This window comes from Atractosteus spatula, chromosome 11 (genome assembly GCF_055471065.1).
Source record: "Atractosteus spatula isolate fAtrSpa1 chromosome 11, fAtrSpa1.hap1, whole genome shotgun sequence".
Taxonomy (NCBI): domain Eukaryota; kingdom Metazoa; phylum Chordata; class Actinopteri; order Semionotiformes; family Lepisosteidae; genus Atractosteus; species Atractosteus spatula.
In genome coordinates this window covers 41,992,000-42,016,589 of record NC_142716.1, presented here as the reverse complement: position 1 = coordinate 42,016,589, position 24,590 = coordinate 41,992,000, and the positions used below count along the sequence as shown (strand labels likewise).

Here is a 24,590-nt window from a genome sequence, read left to right as displayed (position 1 = left end):
CTTCTTCTCCTCAGCAAGTTTCCTGGTTCAATTCCACACGTATTTTGTGAGAATCAATAATCAATGTTTTTAGACCATGTATTATTCTTTAGAACACAGAGCTTTTTTTTCATTGAGCACCACTCATACAGTATGTTGAGTTTACAGAAAATGAACAGACAGCCCTCTCTATATTTTGGAGTCAATTCCTCTATTAAAGAAGATCATTCACACAACTATCTCTCCATCTATCCATCCATCTATATTTGTTCTGGTAAAAAATGAGTTCTGTATTATGGATTACATATTTTAGGCTGTCAGGAAGACTAGCTTAATGAGGTTTATCAATCCAGACAAACAGAAGGTATCTACCTTGACGAGCTGATAAGTATGTTCTCATTCACTGGTTCTTATGCAAGCAGGATTGCAGCATTGCCCAATCGAATAAAAAAAGGAATTGATGAAAGCTTGGCACTGGAGCAAGAAAAATAATTTATTCCATAAAAACTACAGTAATCTTTCTTCAAAAATGACTATAATCTTTCTTCAAAAACTGCTGTAATCTTTCTTCAGTGTTTCCAATGTGCCACGACATGATTGCCAGATGCAGATGCACTATATCTTCCTGTAGGGTTTCTGAAATGACCTTAGATCACAAAAGATGTTTTACAAATCTTAGCCCTTGGAAAAGGTGCAAATGGCAGATAGGAACTGCATCATTAAATATTTAATTTTTGAATTTCTCAAGTGTTTCCCACCCTAAATCTTTAATGAAGATTAAACTGTTCTCACAAAGACTAATCAACATCCTTAAAGATAAGAATCTGAGAGTAAGATATGTGTAATTGAGTCCACAGCTCCCACCTCTGACACATACAGATGCTTCACGAACAAACAGACTTCTCGCACACAGATTACTCTTGCATACAACCTGATTCTGTGAAAGGAGTGACTAGGCTGCATTTCACATCTCAAAAATAACTGTTAACAAGCCTGCAATGTGTCAATGAATGGATCTGTGGGTGAGTGTGTCACAGGAGCGTGTCCATATGTCTCATTGTCTCCTGCATAGTACAGGAGTTGCTGCTGATTCAAAAACAACTGGTGATTTTAAATTGGATGAGTACAGTATATCATAAAATATAATGGATGATACTGAATGTCTAAAAAACAGGTTAATTTACACAACCCATGTAGGAAGAGCTAGGCCAGTCATTGGGCATGTTGTAATGGTGGTAAAATCAATTTGAAAGCTCATTCACTTCTGAATATACACATTTTCTTATGTGTAAATATACACAATTGATTAATATGTATGATTGATAACACTGTGCATCAAGGAATTGTCATACATACAATATATATCAAGAAAAAGAAAAAACACTGAATATTTCTGTATGCCAACATACAGTACAGTACAGTAATTTCTTCATGAAGTCTAGTCTTCTGGGTTCTTTGTAAGCAAAAGGACTTCTGAATGCTACAAGAATAAAACCTAAATCAGGTGTCCACCTATTATTGAAGAATAAAAACTTTAACTTGGTTAACCAAACTAACCAAAATTAGCCAGTGACCTACAGCTCATGTCACACACGGAGTTTCACTGCCCCTTACTAAATACAAGTTAATATTCTTTTTGTTTTGCTTCTACAGTATGTTCAGAATATTTTGCCACTGTAACAATCAAGATGACTTTTAAAATCTTAGATATGCTGTCTGAGGATTTGTGAAATTACCAGATGACTAAAAAATACAATTAATAAATGTATACATTATATTTATTTTTGAGCAAATCTTAACAAGGAGTGTGCCCATCCCTTGATTTAACAAACTAATTCCAAGCTAATAAATAAAAAAAACTGAATAAATATTTGAATGTTTTCATCAAACCCTACTCAATTATACTGGTTAATTATGAATAATTTTGTAACTTACTGTAGCTATTACAAAAGTTGGTGAATATGTTGGTAGTTCTAACTCGCTGAAATGCAGTGTAATGACTGGGACATTCTCTCACCTTCCAAATGAAAATGGAAAACTTCACTGTGCCTTTAGGTGTGTCAAAAGGTGAATAGCTCCCAAAGATAGAGATGTGTCAGTGAAGCATATTTGAACATCCTCATTCTGGCCATAAACTATCTAGCAATTCTAAACTGTACAGGTATACAAAATGTTGACAAATCCTTTCTTTTTTCAGTGGAGTGGTACAACACAGTAATTCCAATTCTAATCATTTAAGTCAAATATCTGTTTCTTTCATTGTAATTGGTTTGACTTGAGTAAAGGGGACTGGCGAAGGTTTTGGTTGGGGTTAACATGGTAAACTCTATAGGGAGCCCGGACTCATGTGTGATTTATAGGGCACACTGTTTATTGACATATGAAGTGCTTTACCAATAGGTCACCTGTTCGATTTTAGAGCAAGTCTGTTGAGAAACCAAATGGACACAAAACAAAACATGTCTATTGGTCTGTTACAGTAAGGATACGTTTTCTTTCCAAAATACTATATTCATCAAACTCATACTGTACACCTAGGTCTATAACTCTGCCAAGCACAAATAATTGCTGTGAGGCAGATTAGCCCATGTGAAGCCTTTTAGATGATACAAACCTAAAAATTCAAAGAAAGGTTAACTTCAAGGGCAGTTGTACTGGCATAATTCATTATGAGATACTACACACATGCATGTACTGTAGATGTTCTCAACTGATGAATCATCATCATTGCTGGAACCTATCATGCACATTATATTAGAAACCCTAGGCTGAAATTATACAGTTCAGAACATTGGGCTCCCACTTTCAGCAGTACAGAATGTGTGCCCCCAATCAATCAGGGAAAGAACACAAATCAAACATGTGCAACGACTATGAGTCTACTCGAAGATTTTTCATTCCGCACTTCCATGTAACATGAGGCAGCTGTATTAATAAAGTGCCTTCATCTGTTAATCTCCTCCACATAATTCGTTCATGACATTCAGAGGAATAAAACACACATACACACTAAATAAATATAGAATGATGCACACAAGCAGAAATATATAAATTGATTCTCGTCATAGCGTAAAAAAAGCCCTCCTTGACTCTTGAATTCAGAAAATCGATGCATTGCACACGTAAACAACAACAGGAATGTGAACTCCGACTGAAGCAGAAACAGCTGACACTGCCACAGAGATTGGAAACTCATCGATATCATGTCATATTCCTTTCAGCTGACCCTCCTGGACTGTCAGAGAAGCACTTCAGATAAATAAGAATGTTATCCGTCCCCCTAAGAGACTTCAGAAAGCTTTCCTTTGTGAGCGAGTGAGAGAACAGTCTGACAAGACCAATCAAACCCCACTCCTGGCAGGGAGAGGAATGAAGCAGGCAGCCACAAGCGGCTTTTATCATAAATACAAATCTAACAGCAAAACCGATCAGCAAAAAAAAAAAAATGGTAACAAATCCATCGGGACTTAGGAACAATTTTTTTCCCTCTTTTTATAAAGTTTTATAAAAGCGGAAAGATAAACAGAAAACATGGCCTGGTAGGACAGTTGGAAAATGGATGTAATATGCTGGTAAGATGTATTTTTTACTTGTTCTTGCTAAAATCCCTAGGCCTAATTTACAGAGAAAAACCAAAAGATGTTCTGCATTTCCCCCTTGATGACTACCAAAACAATAAATTACTGTACTTGGATGAGCTGCAGAAGGAATTGTGATGCTCAAATTTGGTTTGTTTGCACGTTACTATTTCAAAGTACAGTGGGTTCTGAAAACTTGTGCAGTCTTTGGTATATCAGCCTCAAAAATGTTGACAAGACATTAACTGAGTTAAGTTCACTATGTGATTTGTTTCACTTAAATTGAAATGTGTTCTTTTATTCTAAGAGACAAACGTCTGTCAAACAGACACACTGAATGAATATTGTGCTCCTCACAGATCCAGATATTTGTTGTGATCCAATGGATCCTTTAAGGCCTGGCTCAGAAATGGCAATCCAGTAAAGATCAAGGCTTCACCATCAAAGCTAAGTAATACGCAACTATGTAGGTGTCACACCTTCTGTAATGGTGATGCTAGATTAAATTGCATTAAAACAACTAGCCTATATTTGAAACGGCCAAGAGAACACATTTGTATCCTGTTTCTACTGCTGCAAAAAATAATGTAAGACTTCAGTACTGAACACGATACCAACTCTATGCAGTTTGCAAAACCACTGGAAACGAGACCTTCGTGTACTGTGACAAGAGACAGCACTAAGACTACATCAATGCAATTTGCAAACAGCACCTTCACTGTCCCTTTAGCCCATGCAACACACACACTCCCATATACACACACATCAGCATGGCACGAAGAAGAGCTGACTTCAACATTTTTCTCCACTTCACAAAAGTAGCTGCTCATGTCAACATGATAAATGAATGAGAATGGAGAACTGTGCACACTTATAGCAGAGTGCTAGAGAAACAGATCCAGCATGGCTTTATTTTATGCAATGTGTAAATAACAAAAATGAAATAATAAGCATCACTTATGCTTCTTACTTCAGAGAGATGAAAAAATAGTCACTCAAATAACTCTTGAATTATTTACATTATGATGAGTGTAGCATTAAAGTAAGCTAGAGTAGGGTATTGTTAAATTGTTTGTGACTGTCTTCCTGCATTTCTGATGTTTTAAAGAATCACCAACATGTTACCACACACATCAAAGTTTTTATTTCAGGCTCCATTTATTTTATGTTAATCAATGCTATATGATGTGTGATAGTTGTGCGTCTGTGTTCTGATTGGTATCGCACAAAATGGGCAAGAACCTGTTAAATAACTTTTATTATAAGAGTTTATTATAAGAGTTTCTGTCTTTTCCTTAAAATTTAATCTGTGCCTTTTTTACTCAGTCCCTGATAATGACATAATGTTCTGGCAATCAGAATTGTAATGGCTATTTGGAAAATATCCAGATTTTATTATTTAAAGGAAAATATATAGTCCGTGCTTGTCAGACACTGCCTGGCAGTTTGGCTATATTCAGCAGACAAGAAATATAGGTGTATCGGCCATCTCACTCATTAGAGGTCATTGGTATTTCAGTCAGAATTGCATTGTGCATGAATTGTGTTCCGGCAAAGGGAAGTGATTAAATTCTCCACAAACCAGGGTTTGTGGATATATGGAAAAATATTTATAGAGATGAATGAATGGGCTGGTCCAGTGTGAATAAAGACATCTATCTGACTTATACTGTTTATAATAGAAATCTGAAAAAATCAACTGCCTGTCCTTTTCACTTTTGAACACTTTAGTAATTGAGAATATATGAGAACAATTGGACCTTTGTTCAAAACATGCAGCACCAGGTTACTGGCAATGGATTTAGGCTCCATTAATACATTACAGGTTATGAATAGATTATAAATAACTAATTTTCAATATACGCAATACCAATGTTTATTTGATAATCAAAGCTATGAAGTATTATCCATCCATTTTTTATTGCTTCTTCCTATTAAGGGTTGTCAGCCTTTCCTGACAGGCAATGGGCGCAAGCCAGGATAAACCCTAGACAGGACACCAGTCCATCACAGGGCGGATACACAAACACTCACGCCTAAGGCCACTTTTTCCCAAAAGCCAATTAACCTACCAGTACGTTTTTGAATTGAAGGAGGAAAACCGGAGAACCAAGAGGAAGTATGAGTTCAACAAATTGTACGGGCACCTTTGGAGGTATAGATCAGAAGAGGAATAGATCTGGATATTTTTAGGCAAGATCTATTTGATCTCATAATAAAAAGATGAAGCCACAAGTACAAAGGAAAAGGTCCTGAGAATTGCTTAGAAAGGATTTCTAGTGATTTGCTTTCATCATATGCTGTTGTATTATCACTGTTCGGTACAATATATAGAAAATTAACAAGGAAGGAATCCTGTCTTAAACTGCACATGTGCTGAATAGTATTCTTTTCTGGTTTATGGGACATGTGTCAGTTTAAAAGTTGTGAATAGGGGATTATTCAGAAACAACAGTACAGTAGTGAAAAGTGAAAAGTATTATCTTTATCACCTTTCCCTTGATGTCACAACAGCCTATCATATTCTCCCTGATATGGAGATAGTTGTCCTCTATGAGTGAGAGCATGACATTATACATTACCTAAAAAGAAGGCCTCAACCACAGTACACTCAGTACTCCTCTAGAGAAGGAACAGAAAATAACTCAATTAACAACAGAATCAACTACAGTAAATACAGTATATATCACTAGGTTATGTTCTTGTAAGTCGTTAGGAGAGCCAAAAACTCATCATGTATTTATAATATCTACATTGCTCATTAAAATGGGGAAGAAAGATTAATGGGCAGTGGGATCTTTTTATTACATTTGATTGAAAAGAAACAAAATTGCTGTGGATTTCTGCCAAGAAAATCAATAAAATCTACACCATGATTAGAATGTCCACCACATGCACACAACACTCAGCACCTATTAGCATAATAGACCAGACCCTGCAATAGATTACAAATTCTAAAACATGAACACACAAGATTAAATTTATCTAATCAGTGCAACCCTGCGTATTGACACACCCAGCTGACTTCAGTCAAGGAAGTAGGCTTGGTTTCAGTGGTGTGATTTTGGATTCAAAACTTTTTGTTCCCATTTCATATTAAGATATTAGCAGCAGTGACATGACTCAAGACGTGCAACATCTCCTCTACTTTAAAAGTTTTTGAACCAAAAAGTAATGTTTCCTGTATTTTATGTCAGAGTTAAAGATAAATGTTTGGTACCACCTGGTGGACAGCGGCTGTCGTATTTAAGGTGAATTTATCATTTTAACAAGACCAACATTTTTTTTTATTTTCACATTTTTTTCCCAGGGACAGTTATAGTAGCTCCTGCACAAGATCATATGACTTAAAAACTCTAATGCAATAGCTGTTGGACTAAACTCTTTCTATATGTACAAACAGCATATGAAGCATGTTTACAGGTAATTTAAAAGCAGCTTAGTTACTGTGGAATAAGGAAGGGCTACCTCAAAAATCATTCTGTGCTCAACACCTGGCTGAGCACCACAGACTCTGATAGTCAAGAGGGAAAAAAAGGAAGCAGAAATCCTGACTCGTTTCTGTTCAAGCATAAAGAAAAGAACATGAAGAGTACAACACAATGCAATAAATTAAATCAGCAAGTTAATCATATTCTACTGAAATGTCTGTAATGGATTGAAATGAACCTCATTTTTAGCACTTGTAGAATGAATGATTAGCTTTCAGTAAGTGTCTCATTTGGTCGACAGGGTTTAGTTAATATTAATTGTTAATATTAACATTAATATTAAGTTAATATTAATTGCAATAAAAAACTATCACACCGCTCATACAGAGGCCAGAGACCACTGACTTCTCCAGATACCTCTGTAGACGAAGCAAGGTCAGGGCCCCCTTACACAGAGAGTGGTGAATGTATGACAGAATCTAAAAGGATAAAAGGCAGATGGTACTTCACTGGACCATTAGAAGGCATTTGGATCAACAGGGTCTTAAGAATAAGATGAAGCAGCACATGACTTCCTTTTCATCATTGCCATTCTTACGAGAGAATAAGGAAGCCATTCAGCTTGTCTAGTTCATTTGTGTCGTAGTAGCTAATTGATTCAAGGATCTCCTCCAGCCAGTTCTGGAAAGAAGTTGCATTATTGGCTTTGACAACAGAGCTGCTTGCTCCAGCTATTCATAAAAGATCGTTTACAAATATAAACTCAATGTTAGGCCTTCATTTTGTCCACCTTTTAATGTGTGCTTGGCTGTCTTACTAAAGCCAAGCTTTGAAATTTCACTTCTTTTTTCTTTTCTGAAAGTTACAAATGGCATAGTTGCCATTCTCTAAGAAATTGTGGAGTGAATGAAGCACTGGAGTAAAAAAAAAGAAAGAAAGAAAAATTCTCTGGAAATCACCCAGCCTTCCCATCCATTCCTCTCCATGTGAACAGCAGTTTTGGCACACTTCACACTCGCTGGCCCCCTCCCCTCCCTGACAGCCCCACAGGTCTTGTTGGAGACCCATGTGTCGACAGGAGCCTTTCAGTACTGGGTCCTTTCTGGTGCTAATCAAATACTTCCCTGTCCTTCAGTTGCTGCTTTACTCTGAATTTCAAAACCCATTAGTAACAGCACTCGGTTGTTGCCTCCAAGTTCTCAGATCAGGCCTCCTGGCACAACGTGTTTCTGTGCTGCAGACCCAGAGATTAATTGTTTTGAGTTTTGTTTTTAATTGAACACAATTCTTCTTCCATGGAAAATAAAACCTCTGGAAGACCGATTTTGTGCTTTTTTATTTTAGTAGATTTTGTATGCTGTATTATTTTTGTTTTAATTGTAATTGGGGATTTCAAGACTCATTACCTATTAAGAAAACATTTTTGTATTCAGGATTCTAGAGGGAAAACAGACATGATATCAGAAGATTTTGTAAACTGAACTTTTTTTAAAACTTTTTTTCAGTACATTTCTGGAACTGCTGGTGAATATCTTAAGGTATACTGGAAGATATTATGGTTTTTGCAAATTAAAAAAAATAATCTCATTAAAAAAACTATGAAGATGAAAATGATTGGCTTTAGTTCAGAATGATCAGTGAATTCCAGAATCTGTTTTCAAGTGAACAAATCAAGACAATTATACTTTTAAAAATTAATATTATTGTATCACCAAAATGACAGTCACGTTTGATCCTGTTCATTTACAGCTGTAGCTCAGAATCCATATCGTTACATGCGATGCCTCTTGCTTCATTTCCGAGTTTTGCTGTGTCTGCCAAAGAACGGTTTTCATCCCATCTTTCAAATAAATAGACGTGTCCAGAGAAGCCCGGCTGAGATGCCACATCTCATTTCCAGCTGGACAGCAGGGCAGGAGGGCAGCGTTGGCTATTCATGAGCTGGCAATCTGCTTAGGAATTGCAGTGAAGAGGAGAGCTGGACACTGCATGATCATACACTCTCCCTGTGAACTGGCACATACAGAGCTAAGCACAACACATTTAGCTAGAGATCAGCTGGTCAGTTTTGATTATTGCACAGCCCTGTGATATAAAATAGGCAGCATAGCACCCAACATAAAATGAAGCAGACACTGGCACATTATTTACCAAACAATTCTGAAATCCAGAAGATTACACCACTACTTTGGTGGAAAGGGGTAACTTATTTTATATGATGGGGGCTCTGTGTTACTTTCCATTTCCATATAAACAGAACAAGCAGGCAAAGGGTGTGGTCCTTTTAGTGGCCCTTCTGCAACTCAGACTAACCAGTTATTTACAGAAAAGTGTGCATTTCATTAGCAGGCTACAGACAGGGCAGGATACTCAATGGCAAGCATCTGTGCCGCTCTTCACTCCAACTCTTTCCAGCAATCCTGTGAAATCATCCAACTTTCTAATTAAAGTCTTGTCATACCAATTTTGAGTTAAATCCGATAAACGCCCCAAGGGGGTCTTAACAAATGCTGATATAGGAATACCAGGCTGTGTCTGTTCAGTGTGCCTGTGCCCTTATTAAGCGGGAGGAATTTTAAGCAGATGCGGATCTTTGATAGTTAGTAAACCCACTTGTCATGAGTAAAAAAAAAATAATTGTAGGCAATCCAGCTACATAGCTAACTGGTAGTACTTATCCATTTTTAGCACAGGGGTTCTGTACAAGTCAGAAACGACACAAGGACACTGTTCAGTCCACAAAAGACCATTCACATGTGCAGTGTGCAATCCAGTACATAACGAACTGAAATATCAGTGTGTTCTGAAGAGAGGTGCACAGGTAATACAGAGTAATAGAGAGATGGCTCTAAATAAACTGCATAGAAAATTAACTTCTTGACAGATACAGCAATTAAATGGCAAGAAATGATAGACAGGAACAGAGTAAAAGAGAAACGCAAGTAGACTGACAGATTCACAGAATACAAGTGCAAGCCAATAGCTGCAAATATGCTGTCAGCGATGGGGGCATTAAACAGAGTACTAGATTAAAACTGGATTATTTATATGAGGTCCCCAGGGGTTACCAAAGGTTATGGTTATTTAAAAAAAATTCAGAGAGCTTGAGAAGATTGTACAGATGAATACACTTTGATATGGGGTTTATGAGTCTGCAAAGCAATCTAACTCCAGGTCTCCATCATGACCCCGTCCAAATTGAGAGTTCCCCTTCACCTGCCTGGGGCACACCGGGGTTCCTTCTGAAATGCATATGGTCGAGTGTCTAACAGCGGCGATTTAAATGCAAAACAAACACACCAAAACAGTGAAAGTGGAATATTGTGTGTGCACTTCCACAGGAGTAATTGGGTTAAGATTGATCGTTTTCCTGGCAATGAGATTTCCATTGACGGAAAAGTAAAAGCTGCTTGCGTGAAATGGAGAGGGTCAGTAACTGGGTGCAATGATTTGCACATTTATTTAACTCAAAGTAATTTGGCTCCCCCACCCCACACACCACCACATACACACACCCTTACCCTCCTCTTATCCATGTAATAACTCGTCAAAGATGAAGAATCCTTAGTGTCAGATCTTACATCCATTTTTATTTCCAATATTTCTTTTCTATGTCTGCAAACTGGCCAGTTTTTCAAATTGTATATTATTGACTGTTTTGAAGCTTGACCAAGTGAGTCCGATGTAAGGTATCAGAGGTAATGATATCTGAGCCACTCCAATGCAATGACCAGCACTGTTCTGGACATTAGCCAGGACTTGCAACCATTAGTCTACAAAGAGGCCTCAATGGCTTTGACCTTGTTCAGTAATGGCAGTGTCAGAGCAGATTAAAGCGATACTCAACACCATGTAGCGCTTAACAAACTCATTGCTTTCCACTGCTGTCTCTTTGGCTGAAGGTATTCTCACAACAACTTTGATATTTTTATTCAAATATCCACGGTCATTTATCATCTTGGAATGCATTCCAAACACATCTTTACAGAGCTCTCAAGAGCAATAGGAACTTCCTATGAATTCCAATTTAAGTTTAGCAACTGTTAAATCTTCTTTACTTTAAAACTCAGCAGACACTCTCAAGACAGTCATAAGAAAATACTAGGGAATGAATAAAGAAAATAATAACAAGAAGAAATAACAAAAACAACTACTTGACACAGTTGAAACATTTTTTTATAACATTTCTAAAACTGAAATACTGTACACATTAATCACATTTTAGGGCATGACTAATACTTTTTTCCAGGTTGAACAAATGTGAAGAATGTTATTTTTAATCAAAAGTACTTAAATCTACTGTAGCTTTCAATGACTTGAGGCAAATACCATTAAATCAACAAAAAAACACATTGCTGAGTATGCATACTTGAAACCTGATGATTGTTTCTTTCAACTCAATCCATCAAATATGGCTGTAAACAAAGTACACTCAAAGGTTCAGATATTCAGCAAAGAGTTTGTTTCCGGTACATCATGAAAGACAACTTTAGATCTCTGAAAAAAAAATATCCTTCCATAAAAGCAATACAATAAGGGAACTAGAAACAACACCCTTCACTGAAAAAGTAACAGTGTCTGGTGAAAAGCACGTGTAAAACAAAATTAATGTACCACAAAGACAGAAGGCATACTGTACAAAATTGGCTAAAAATCATGATTTTTTTTTTCCAAATCTTATATTAATGGACTTAACCTGAGTTCCGAGTGTTGAGGTCCAGGAACCAATTCCTGGGGTTTGTATGTTTTCTCAGTGTTTGCCTGGGAGTGCCCTGTTTCCTTCCACAGTCCAAAGACATGCTGGTATGATAATTGGCTTCTGTAAAATTCTCACTGGTGTACAGTATGTGTGTGCAAGGGTGCGATGGACTAGCGTGTATCCTGCCTTACTCCCAGTCCTTTCCGGGATAGGGTTTTGACGGCTAGAACTCTGATTTTTTTTAAAAGTGTATTTTAATGTAGAACACATGGTGCCTTTCATGAAATATGCACAGTGCTTAAGAGGATTTATACTGCAGAATCTTTGAACTTTTTTATTTAATAAATTACATCCACGTCTCAAGTTTCATTTTTATTCATTGGAAATATTGACATCTTATATAGATCGATGAAACAGTTAAAGTAAGTACAGACAGCTACCTTTCAGCTACAAATTCCTCAAGGTTATAGCAGCTAACACTATAAATAGAAAAGGTACTGAGTGTTTCCTACTTAAGTTAAATACAATAATATGTTCTTGAATCATAAATACTGAACTGATGAACAGCAGTGCCTTTGGGGTCCATTTGACACTGCAAAGTTCTACAGCAATTTCTGAAATAGGAGGTGGAATAAATCAGTTGCTTAATGTTGCATCTTCTGACCTCTGAAAGGATGACACTGATACAAATTTCTAGCCTTGCTAGGAAGCCAAAAAAGAATAACATTGAAAAAAATCAAATTGACATAAAAAAATCCTGAACAGGGTTAAAGCTGGAACAAGACATACCTGTTGATGCCAATTTATCACCGCTACTGAAGCAATTAATTTTTTACAACTTATTCCTGGTCTTATTATTGCAGTCCCAGCAAAATCTCTTTAGGAGATACTTACTGCACATTGAGTGATATACAATAGATAGCTGGTTGGATAATCAAGGACTTCAGCTGTCAAATGCCACAACTAATCCCAAATTCATCAGAAAATTGAGGAAAGAAGAGGGCAGCATTATACTGACACACTACAAAACATGGAAGAGAAAAAAATCAAGTTTCAGCTGAATTAAATATGGAGTTATAAAACGTACTGTATGCAAAGCTTTTATATTAAAAAAATACATCAATATTAAAAACTTGCTGTGTATTGCACTACATCAATAGAGCCTGTACCTCTCTCTGTCTTTCGAACTCCCTTTCTCATTCGGTTAAGTTATTCTTTCAATAAAGTCAACAATGTCTAACTCATCACAATTAGTGGAGCAAAAAGGAAGTGTTAAGCATTGGTGCATGGGGTTTCCAGAATTCATAGGCTGCATTTTTATAAAGAAGAATACTTGAAGCCAAGCATTCAAATATTCAGAAATCTGAATTCAGAACTCAAGGAGTCATTTAAATGGAGAAATTATAGACTACCAAGAAAACAGAATCATTAGACAAAGCCGAATTTAGAAACATGCAGAGCAGAACACAAAAAACACTTCTTCACACAATAAACTGTGGTGTTCTGAAATAGAAGCCCTAGTCAATCTGCAACCTTTTAACAGGTGGGATGCAATTGATTAAATCCTTAGATCATTAAACAAATTGCACCAAAAGAGTCAAGTATCTACACATTCAGAAAGTCTTATGCTCTTGCATTTACACAATTAATTCTGAAGTTAAACATTGAGAATTAAAGGTATAGCAAAGCTGAATAGTATTCCATCTCCTTTAAAGCCCTGTCCAACATCATGCCACAAAAACAGAAGGAAAAGAACAGAAGACAAAAAGCAGTAGGTGACAATCAACGGTGGGATTATGGGATATTTACATTGCATTGCAGATCATCTTGCTTCCGATGGATGCATTCCATTAGAAGTCTGTAAGGTGATCAAGTTTGACAACTGCAAAGCGAAATAATCACCAATTGACAAAGCTGACTGGAAAGTCCTGGGAAGTCCTAACCCTGATGCTGTTCTGGGATAAGGAGGGGGAAATCCATTGGGATTAAACATCCTCACTGTGAGCACTTAGCTGAGACCAGACAGAGCAATTGGAGCTGAACTCCATCTTGCTGGGTTCAGTAGCTCAGCAATAACCAGTGATTGGGTTCAGCGGGTGGAACAAAGGTCTCGGCAGAGGGTGAGAGCAGAGGACAGTCCTCTTCACTCATATGAGGGTTGCACTAGTGATGTGAAATTTAATGGAGGGGCACATTGTCAGGAGCAAGGTAAAGGAGGATAGTGGCAAAAATCTAAAATAAATAAAATCATTCTAGGTCGTATCGTGTGGTCAGTGTATGTGTAGGGACAATTTTTTGGGGGGTATCCTGATATACAGTACCTTATGGTTTGACATGGGTGTGGTGGGGAGGGTTTAGGGTGAATCTCCCTGATGTCATGTTTAGAAGGTGCAGATGTAGAGAAAGACTCTGCATTAGCTTCCAAAACCATCTCTCCAGCCACCCTGATCATCAGTTAATGTAATGACAGGCTGCGGTGCCCCCAAACAATTGGTGAGATAACTCTGTTTTGATTGCAGTGAAATCGTTCGGCTTGTAGCCCCTGCTCTCCAGCGACATTGCTCTGTGCTGTGATGCTAATTCTGTTTCCTGCATCATAAAAATGAAAATCAAATGCCTGCAGCCCCCTGCTTTCCCTCCCCCACTTCTTCCTGCCGTGTGGGGTGAAACTAAAGATAGGTATGAAGGATGTCGATTGAAAAAGTATTCAGTGTGCAATGGAGAGGGTTAAAGAGGGGCTGCACTGATTGACATTAGCAAAAAGTTTCTAAAATATAACACTACCAGATGTTTGACAGTATTAAGCACTTCTTGCATAGTGCAATCAATAGACAAGAGTCCTGGGTTACTCTACACTAAGGAAACTGGGTTACAAAATGAGATTTGTGATATAAAAGACTTTTGCAATTAAATAACAAAATGTGCTACAGTAAAATTGTGATAAATTAAGACACTGCTTGCAGTTGGGTTATCTGCATAATGTTACAGTATGAATGTCATGAAATTCTAAGAGGGGAGGTAAACCTTTGATTGCATTTCAATATGGATCAATGCCATTTAAAATCAAATGTGCTTGCATTTGATCTTATTTAAAATAATTTTAATTTTAATCATGAATGCAATATTTTGAAAAAAAACATGGCAAAACAATAAAAGAATACGTATTTGGGTCACACTAACACAATTATACATTGTTAAGGTTTACGCTATGCAGAATATTAGTAGATTTCCTTCTTCTTACATCTTCTGTTAGATTTTTTTTCTAAATAAACTTGTAACTTCAGCATTTTCCATCTTTTTTTAAAAGGTTTTGCTTTTTTCCTGGAACCAAAAGCCCTGAAAATCAGCCTGTGAGCTGGAGGTCGGAGGGGAATCCCCTGAGCTCAGAGGGAAAACTCTTTGCAATGACAGAAAGAACAAACAGAGCTCACCTGTACTAAACAGTATACTGTAGATCAAGCCACGGTAATTCGTATGGTAAAGGAACCATTTTTTTTTTACTTTTTAACAACAAGTAGGGACTCCAAATTTGACTTTCCATGGAAATTAAAAATACAATCAAATACTTAAAAATATCCTCTAAAAGAACAGAAACACTTTAATAAAAATAGCCTTACAAAAGGTTTTGGGGAATATTTAATTATCAGAGATAATTATCAGAGAGAGTTTACACACTGTCTACTCATAGAGTGCATGTTTTAATGTTTCGTAATCAATTTTAAATACTCCAGTGAATTGGGACAACATTCAAGTTCGTTTTATAATGGAAGATAGCTAAGATTTAGAACTGGCTGCCCTCTAGCCTTGGTAAAATCTGGATGGTCCTGCCAGTATCAGTGGGGGAGACCTGACACCGCTGCCACAAAGTGTCCATATCACAGCTCTGCCAACATGTCGCTGTTTAAACACAAGAAGCCTGCTGCAACAGAGGTTGAAATGAAAAAAAAACCAAAACATTTTATGTGGAAATGCTTTTTTTTATTGCAGCTTCTGGTAAATGAATAAATACATAAATTAATTAACTAATTTAACAGAAGGAACCAAAAAAAATAATTCCCAGGCTTATTTCATACATGCCAGGATTAGGGACAGCAGCAAAAAGAGAATTAAAAGGGGGGGGGGGGGGGGGATGCTGTTATTTGTAAATAATATTTAATTAATGAGATTTTTAAATAATAGATGGGCCATATGTAATTGCAGGCGTTTTACGATGGCAGCTTCTGCGTTGCAGGGCTCTTTCTCCCCTTTTCAATTACAGCTTCGGAATAGGAGGGAAAAAAGGGGGCCTAGTGGAGGCTGAATTAAAGAGGCTTTTTGTCGCGTTTAATATCAATTCATTCCATGGACTGCTGACACAGCCAGCTCGAAGAGCTCAGGATTTATGGCTCCCTCTAATGGGCATGCTCCGAATCAAACTCCTGCCGTCAGCAGAAAGAGGCTGCCGTCTCCCTTTTAAAGACGCAGCGGCCTTCCACTGCGCTTCAGTCCACTCCACTGAGTATCGCAGCCGCTGACAACAGGGGCGTTGCTGGTCAGCTGTACTGCATTGGGCCATTAGAATAGGGAACACAAATAGCTCCCCAAACACGGAAACAGGGAAAGGGTCACATACAGTAGCACTTTCTTAAACATACAGAACGCGGCCAAAGGTGAGTAAAGCAGTCTTCCCTTTTCTTTTCCGCAATTCACAGGATTCCAGCCTTGGCTAAAGAAAAAGTATGCTGCGTTATTTAAAGAGAAGTGTTGATTCACGCCTTTCAAAGTGTAAAACACCGCTAGATGTTTTTTACTTCAAAATCCATGATAGTGTATGTTTGTGATAAGGAGAGGGCTATTCTCTTCCGGGAGACCAGGTTGTTGAGTAAATCTGGCCAATTAAACAATTTGTACTGTACAACATATGTAATTTCCCCATATACTGTACACGTATGAAACTGGATCAAGTGTTGAAAAACAAACAAAAAAAAGAAAATATCAGGAAGCCTTCCTGAAGTCCGATACAATTGCAGAAGCACCACAGAGCCAAGTACAGGGCAATATTATACATCTGCCCCAATCCAATTGATAAACTTGCAGATCATACAATGTGCCACCTTGTATGAAAGCCTTAAGTAGTATTTACAGTATTTGCTGGATTCCATGACTAAAGATGAGGTTTGTATGGATATCACACTATACAGAACATTGAAAAGGCTTCAGCAACATGATCGACATTTCACTATTTGCGCTATTTTTTCATTCTTCCCTAAACACATGATAGAACTATGCAGGGGTTAACATGCAGAAGCTGCCTTGACTCCTGACTTCAACAGGCTTGGATGTGCTCTACTCATCTTTTAGAGAGTATACCTCACAGATACTGAGAAAATGTTTAAGCCAGCGAAAGTGAAAATGATCTCTGATAATGCTTTTCCAATAATGGCACTGGATAATGATGATAATGCAATGTGCCCATGTTCCTGCACTAATAATTAAGAGACGAGCTTTACTTTAGCTATTTAACTATTTTCTCATTTTAACACTTAATGCATCCCTCCGTTTTCATTATACTTCTGTATTTCATTAAAATTTGTAGTAGTTTGATCATTCTCATTAACACAACCTTATTATTGTTATCAATAATTTGGCATTTCAATTCAAACATTTTCTAATAGACTACATATTGTGTCTACATTACTCTTCAGTCTCATACATCACAGCCAGTAATGTATTTCCATCCTTGGGTGTGCTATTTTGTTACAATATCCATTATAATCCATAATAAAATATTCAACCCACCTAGCAATCAAAAAGTCCTCTTAGTGCCAGTGATTGAATGAATTGAGCAGTGAACCTAATAAGACAAAGTACAGTGCTGTCATTTGTTTGTAATGTGCATGGATGTTTCAACAGTTCAATATGTTATTATAGATTTGCATTGCTTGACCCTGTGCATGGTTGTTCCTTGTTCTACTGCTAACCATAAGAAACCAGTCGGGTTCATTATAAAATAGCTTCAGCTAAATTAAAGCTCCAGTGTCCCACCGTCAAGTTTAATTTTCAAGATAAAATATAGGCCTAACTCCCTGGTGTCTGTTTGCTTCATTGTTCCATGTTTAGCTCTGCCTTCTCTGCACTTTTATTATTATTAAATGAGATTATATTCCTTGTTAGCAGACCTTTTATGTTGATTCAATCGCAGCGTAGTTGTGTAATTGTAGCCAAACACCTCTCCAATGTTTCAAAGTAACTGCCATCTTGCAATGCTGTAACTGCTTCCTTGTTCAATCAGCCACTACAGGGAAGTGTGCTGATAAAGTGCATTCCTGCAGGGAAGTTATTGATCAACCTGTGACCACAGACAATAAAACATTTTGAGGACTTTTCTCTGTTAATTGTTGCAGAAAGGGCTTCAACAAAAAGGCTTTCCAAGATTTTTAATTTATTGCCCATTCATTTTAATTCCCATCGTGTATAAAATTTTGGTTCACTATTACGACAATGTAAATATACCTTAAACATTCAATATTTATGGTCATAAACCTTGCAGTAAGGCCCCAACTAGCCATAGCGCCTACAGGGAAAGCTCAATAACTGACAATAATTTAATAACATCCATTCCAGCTAGAAACCATCCTTTGGAGGAAAACTGAATGTCATTGTAAAGCACCTGATCTTATGATCCAGTGAACTTAAATTTTTTAACGCCATTAAGCACTTTTACTGTCTCATCTGATTTTGAGTTTGTACAAGTATAAATCCCAATTCGTACATCATATCCACAAACAGGGCCTAGTGCTTGGTTCCATTCACATGGAAAAACAGCATTTTTTTAAAAAGAAAATGCCACAGTGGAAGGCCACTCTTTGACCCATTTGTAGAATCACACCTGCTTTCCTCCCAGGTACTGTACATTTACTGTGCATGGTCTCAGAATCACACCAGGGTTTTCAGATGGTAGATGGACTCCATCAACAAAGAAATGTAATACACTTCCAGTCTTAAGCATTCTAGGTAACCACTGATCGTGGATTTGTGTGTCTTCCAGGGTACATCCTAGGGAAAGTAATCACTAGGGAAACTGCAGCACTGTTGATTCTCTTTCTTCCTACACAGAACAAACTTCAACATGTGTTTTTCCTTTTTAGCTCTAGTCAGAAAGAAGCTTATCAATGGACATTAATGTTTATTAAAGTAAACACCTACAGTAGTGCAAATACATATATCTGGCAGAAGTGACAAATCTCTGTCCAGGTCAATTGTGAGATGTCAAGATACAGTAACTAAGATCTTTTCAGGATCAAACTGAAACAGAAAAAAGCCACATAAAATGGTCCCTGGCTGCTGTGATTAATGTGCAATGCAGAGATCACAAAGATTTGTGTTCTTTTTCATTGTTAGAATGCAAATTTAAAAAGCTTTTTATTTTTTCAATAAAAGCAGCCACAATGGTGTACACATTCCCATGGTCAATATAAAATAAAAAATGTTATTTCCTTTAAATAAAAATAAATATATACATAATTTCAACTGTGTCCAATATATGCACCTAATGGAAAACAAAAAAATAGCTGCCAAATGCTGTAATATTGTCAGCTTATTAGGATATAGTTCATAGAGGTCATGGAGACATTATTACAAAGTGGTCTCAAGACAATATCTAATAGCAAACTGATGTATACACTCATAGTCAATAGTTTTTAACCCTTTCCATGAAAATAACTTTCTTGAGCCCTGACGCAGCATTTCTCAGTACAAGATCATACCTCATAAAATGCTAAAATACAAAAATGAAGAGATTAGGAGTGCAAGAATAAAGAACTGCATTTTTAATAAAATGCTAAAAAGTAAATAATACAGGAAATGCTTTGAATAATAAATTCTCCTCACAATAAATGAGTTCAGCACACACATGCAAATTTCAGAACTCAAAGCATTCTCAATAGGATGCTGAACAGAAACAACAATCTTTGTAATAATAAGATTTATTTTAAGTAGGATATTTGAAAGCAATCATTTCAAAGCTTACAATACATGAAAAGCACATAAATAAAAATTAAATTACAATTACAAAGGTACATAAGAAAAATCTAGCACAAAAGACAAAACAATCACAACAAAAAGCATTTGTAAAAAGTAAATTCTTTTGGGATTGTGTGCCAGAGCTCTGTGTATAGATCGTAAAGCACAGACAAACAATGTGCCCAAAGAGTAGAGATATCAGCCAGATACTGAGGTGCCATACCATTCAGAGCCTTGAACATAAGCCTAAAGAGTTTAAAGAACTTGAAAGAGCATGCTGGTGCAAGGACTCCAGACATGTGCTTTGACAGCTAATGCATGACCTAGTCAAGATTCTAGTTACCAAATTCTGAACATACTGTAGCATACATAAGTTTAGTTTTAGGGACTCCTGCAAGTTGAATTTTTCAATAAGCAGACATTAGAATGTCTACAATAAGTACAATACTACTGTATAAGTGTTGCTTAATGTAGCCTAATGTTTTGTTAAGGTATGTTTATGTCAACAATAGAGGGAGTCCTTACACATTTTCACAAGGATATACCATAAAATATGAGGCATATTGGACACACTTGACCATCTAAAAGACAGGACATCTTACAGGATGTTGAAACAAAGAAAGATTTTGAGTGGAGAGCAACACCAGGTTGTTTCAGTTAAACTTAGAAAGAGAGAAGTCAACGTAGCAAAAGAGCAATAAGATCCTCACAGTGTTATTAGTCCTGCTACAGAGAACCTAGTAAAATGAATGAAAGGCAGAAAAACAATCAATAAATAATTCCAGCAGATACAATGATGATCTATGAAACTATGCCCCGAATTTGCTTTATGAAAGCAAATCAGTTCCAATCAATGCTTGATGGAGGTCACAATGTACTTACTGTGCATGTGTGTTGTTCTGGCAGATAATATGGAACTATTGCTACATGTTGGTGTTAGAGTCAAAAGACCAGTGTGCCATGTACAGTACAAGGTAAAGACGAGGTGTAGCGAGTGCACAATTATATCAGGTGTACTTGAATTGGGTTGATATTGGTTTAGTTTGCTTACGAAAGCTAACTCAAGACAGCCAAACATGGGTATTGTAGTGAAAGATACACAGACCCCAATTAAATTAAAAAAAAATCACAATAAGAAAACACCACAAACTGCATCTGGGCTGCCAGGTATACTGTATAGTACCTCAGTTTGACTGGCCTGTGAGCTCTCCGCCTCGCTAATTCTGGTCTCCTATCTGTTTCCCAAGCCCATCTACACTCTACGGGCGACAGGGCCTACTCCTGTTATATTCCAAAGCTCCGGAACTCTCTCCCTAAAGATATCAGAGGGTCACCTTCTCTAAACACCTTCAGATCTAGACTCAAAACACCTTTACTTACAGTAACTGGTTCTTTTATTTACCCCTCTTCTCCTACTGTATCCAGTAGCCCCATCTACTGTCTCCTCTCATTGTGTATTTTTATTGTGCACCTCTTGTGTATTTTTTATATTGTTGTTGTTCTGTAAAGTGCTTTGAGAAGCTACCTTTAAAGGCACTATATAAAATAAAGTTTATTATTATTATCTTCCTGGATTAAACTCTTTTGTTTAAGTGGAAAGAAAAACTATTCTGTAATTATTATGAGCTGTATATTAATGACAATTTCCACAATGTTTTAGTGAGGTCAGCAGAAGATCTGAAGGTTGTGCGTTTGATATTTCACTTTAAAGAAGATTTTTGATATTTTTTTTACCTAGCAGTTACATAGCACAAAAACTATGAAAAGGACAAACCGGATTTCCTATTATGGCTAGTTGCATTTGGAAGTTAGTGTTCCGAGATTTATTTTTCCTTGCATTTTAGCCATACAGGAGTAGCTTTTCAATTTATTTTTATGTACTTATTTATTTTTTAAGACAGCCAAATTTCCTGTCAAGGCATCCACCTACTAGACTGAAGGAATGCTGCATCTTTAAAACATAGACAATGATAAAAAAGGCTCATTTCACCACTCCCACACAAAATACAGGAAAATAATGTAGGACAGAAATGATTGTATAAAACCATGATGCTGACCTACTGAAGTAGCTTTCTCTTTTCCACAGATTTTTCTCAGCTGCGGGAGAGAAACAGTCCTCCAAAACAAAGAATCAGAGACATTTGAAAATGTTTACTTGATTCACTTCATTTTTTTATCTGTTTTTTAAGCCATCGTGAATTTAATTACCTAAATTGTATAACTTTGGGAGCCTAAATTGTATCTGTCAGGGTGAGACTTAACATACATGAAAACATAAGAAAGGTTCAGCCCATGTTGTTCTTTTGGTTGCAAGCGGTTTATGAATCTAAGGATTTTGTCAGCTGTTTCTTGAGGGATCCCACAAAAAACTGTAACAATTAACAACATGTTTGGACAATTTGTTCCAAACCCCCACAAACCTGTGTAAAAAAGTGCATTCAGTCATACTTGTTCTCCCTCTTAGTTTCTCCTTGTGTCCTCGGGACCTTGTCTTACTATATTGGGTTTGGTAACTACCCAGAATTCCCTCTCTGGACATCTGGTTTCACAGTCAGTTAAGGTCTCAGGTGGAAAGAGTTGTGGTAGAGTGAAGTGAGAGATCTCAGCTTAAAAACAGCCAAGCAGGTGTCTGAGAGGTATTCTAGCCAAAAAGAAAAAAAGCACTGAATAAGGGCCAGACTGAAGAAATGCTGTTTTAATGAAGCTGAGGTACTTTGTTTCAGGTTGTACTGTGCTGGTTTCATGACCTGATTGTCTATTGAAAATGTATTTTTACCATCATCAACTAAAAGAAAAAAAAAGGTAATCTGACATTTTGGTCCCTGGGGAACTAAAATAATCAGCATAAGTAGAAAATACACAAAATACACAATAGGACAGGTGAAATGATGTTCAGTTCTACAGGTGTAATGCTGCAAACAAACCAATGTCAATTACAATAATTATTTTTCATAGAATAATCAATTAGAACACAATCAATTAGTTACTGCAATTTCAATTTATACAGTATGTACACTGTATAAACTGTACCAAATTAAATTACATGGTATTACTGTACAGTAAAAATCTAGAACTGTCAAACAGTATATGTTTTAATTTCAATAAGAAAAGTTAAAAGTTACAATGCATACAATATTATTTTAAGAAGAACTTAAAAGATAAAGTATACTGTAGTAATTTTTCTAAATGATAATCTTTGGGTTTAGGCTCGTCTTTCTGAGAAATTCATTTCCTTTGTCTGATTGCATTAACATCCCTAATATACAGTATCTGAGGAACAGTATTTGCTCTATTCCCATCTCTAATATTGTGTCCAACTTGACAATTGTGATTACTGTCCATATTGGTAATATCCTGATACAGTATGTATGACTATATTACAACATTTAATTTCAAGGGTTAGATGAGTGACATTTTTATCATAAGATTATCAACTACAACATCGGATCTGGAAGAATTTTAACTCAGACTATAAAGCCATTGACCAAGTGGTAAAACATTTTATACCGTACCAACCAAATAAAAACAATACACTTCTCATGTAGGTCTGCAAATTATTTGCAAAATCCTGTTTTAAATACTGACATTGTTACAGTATGTAGTATCATCACAAGAAGCAACACAGTATCACGGGAGACATATCACAACATATTCAGCAAGTAAAGATCCCATAGGATAACACACAAACCACTTTCCATCAACAGAGTGCTGTTTCTGCATCTAGATCATCTGAGCAAGTTTTGAACAAGAGAGCAAAATGGAAATTGTTCAACCCTGAATGTATTCTTCCACAAGCTATCATATTTCTTTAAACAGAAGAACGTACAAGTTAAACCATTCCATTCTTGTCACTAGCCCCCAGTTCTCTAACCCCCCCCCCAACACACACACGCCACTACCAAATAACAGCACTGACCTGCCCAGCTGGGGGTCTCCATGTATAGCAGGCTGTGCCGTGTGGTGTGACTCACTTCTGCTACAGGTAGCGCTGACCCCTGCAGATGAGATGATGTAATAGCATAAAAGCACAGTAGCTACTAAAGGCTGAATGCTCAGCATCGATGATCTGTTTGTTAAAGAAGGAAACAAAAATAAATATTTAAATACTTCGAACCAACCCTGGCTGTGGAACAATTACGTGTGATACAAAGGCAACTAAACTATATTTATTCTGTGGTATTTCTACTTTAAGGTTACTCGTATTTCAGGTCTTCCTGCCTTGCTTCAGTCTTAAATCTTCATAGACATACTGCTAATTACTTCTGCATATTTAAGGAAAGGTAAGACAGTCTCAGGCCCATTATATTTGTCTTTAAAGATTTTTGCCCAAGGTGGAGTAGGGATTAGTTCTGATATTCATGGGATATAATATAACTATTTAAACAGATTCGTTTTTGACAAACAACTCAAAAATAATTAGAAATGCAAGAAATATTTTGGTTTTTCATAATGTTTCCTGGCAGGGCCTCCTTTGCTTTCATTTCATTTCTAAAAACGAACAACAAAATGTTGCTTTCTTTTTCATCAGCAGCTGCCATGCCAAGCGAGCAAAGCAGGGTTTTGCAAGGTTAGTCCATTCAGTTACTAGAATGAGAGCCCCATAACTTTTTAGCATTTACATTGATTTTTCTATGTGTACCACAGCACTACAACATATCAGTAAATTGGCTCCCTTTAATTAAAACATAGCTTTTTTTTAAAAAAACAATCTGAGCTTGAAGTTAATAAGCTATCGGAGACATTGTTGATCCCTTCGTTTAGTGTGAGATGTTTTATGATAGGTGCATCACAGTGCCCTGCTTCTGGATTATACACTAATTCCCTCAACCAGCCCCCCCTCACTAAATGACTTATTTTGTTGTGCTTCTGTAGTGTAACTAATCATTTTCTAATCAACTCTTC

The 24,590-nt window shown here is 36.8% G+C and overlaps 1 protein-coding gene across 4 annotated transcripts in view; it reads right to left on the bottom strand.

Annotated features, from left to right (window-relative positions):
• Nucleotides 1-24,590, bottom strand: part of LOC148824075 (RNA binding protein fox-1 homolog 3) — a 430,118-nt gene that overhangs the window by 238,714 nt on the left and 166,814 nt on the right. For all 4 annotated transcript variants that reach the window (XM_088927040.1, XM_088927038.1, XM_088927041.1 and 1 more), the window contains one exon: nt 23,605-23,683. In XM_088927040.1, the coding sequence (XP_088783166.1) occupies nt 23,605-23,626 (22 nt within the window). In that variant the 5' untranslated portion in view covers nt 23,627-23,683. The remainder of the gene's footprint in view (nt 1-23,604; nt 23,684-24,590) is intronic.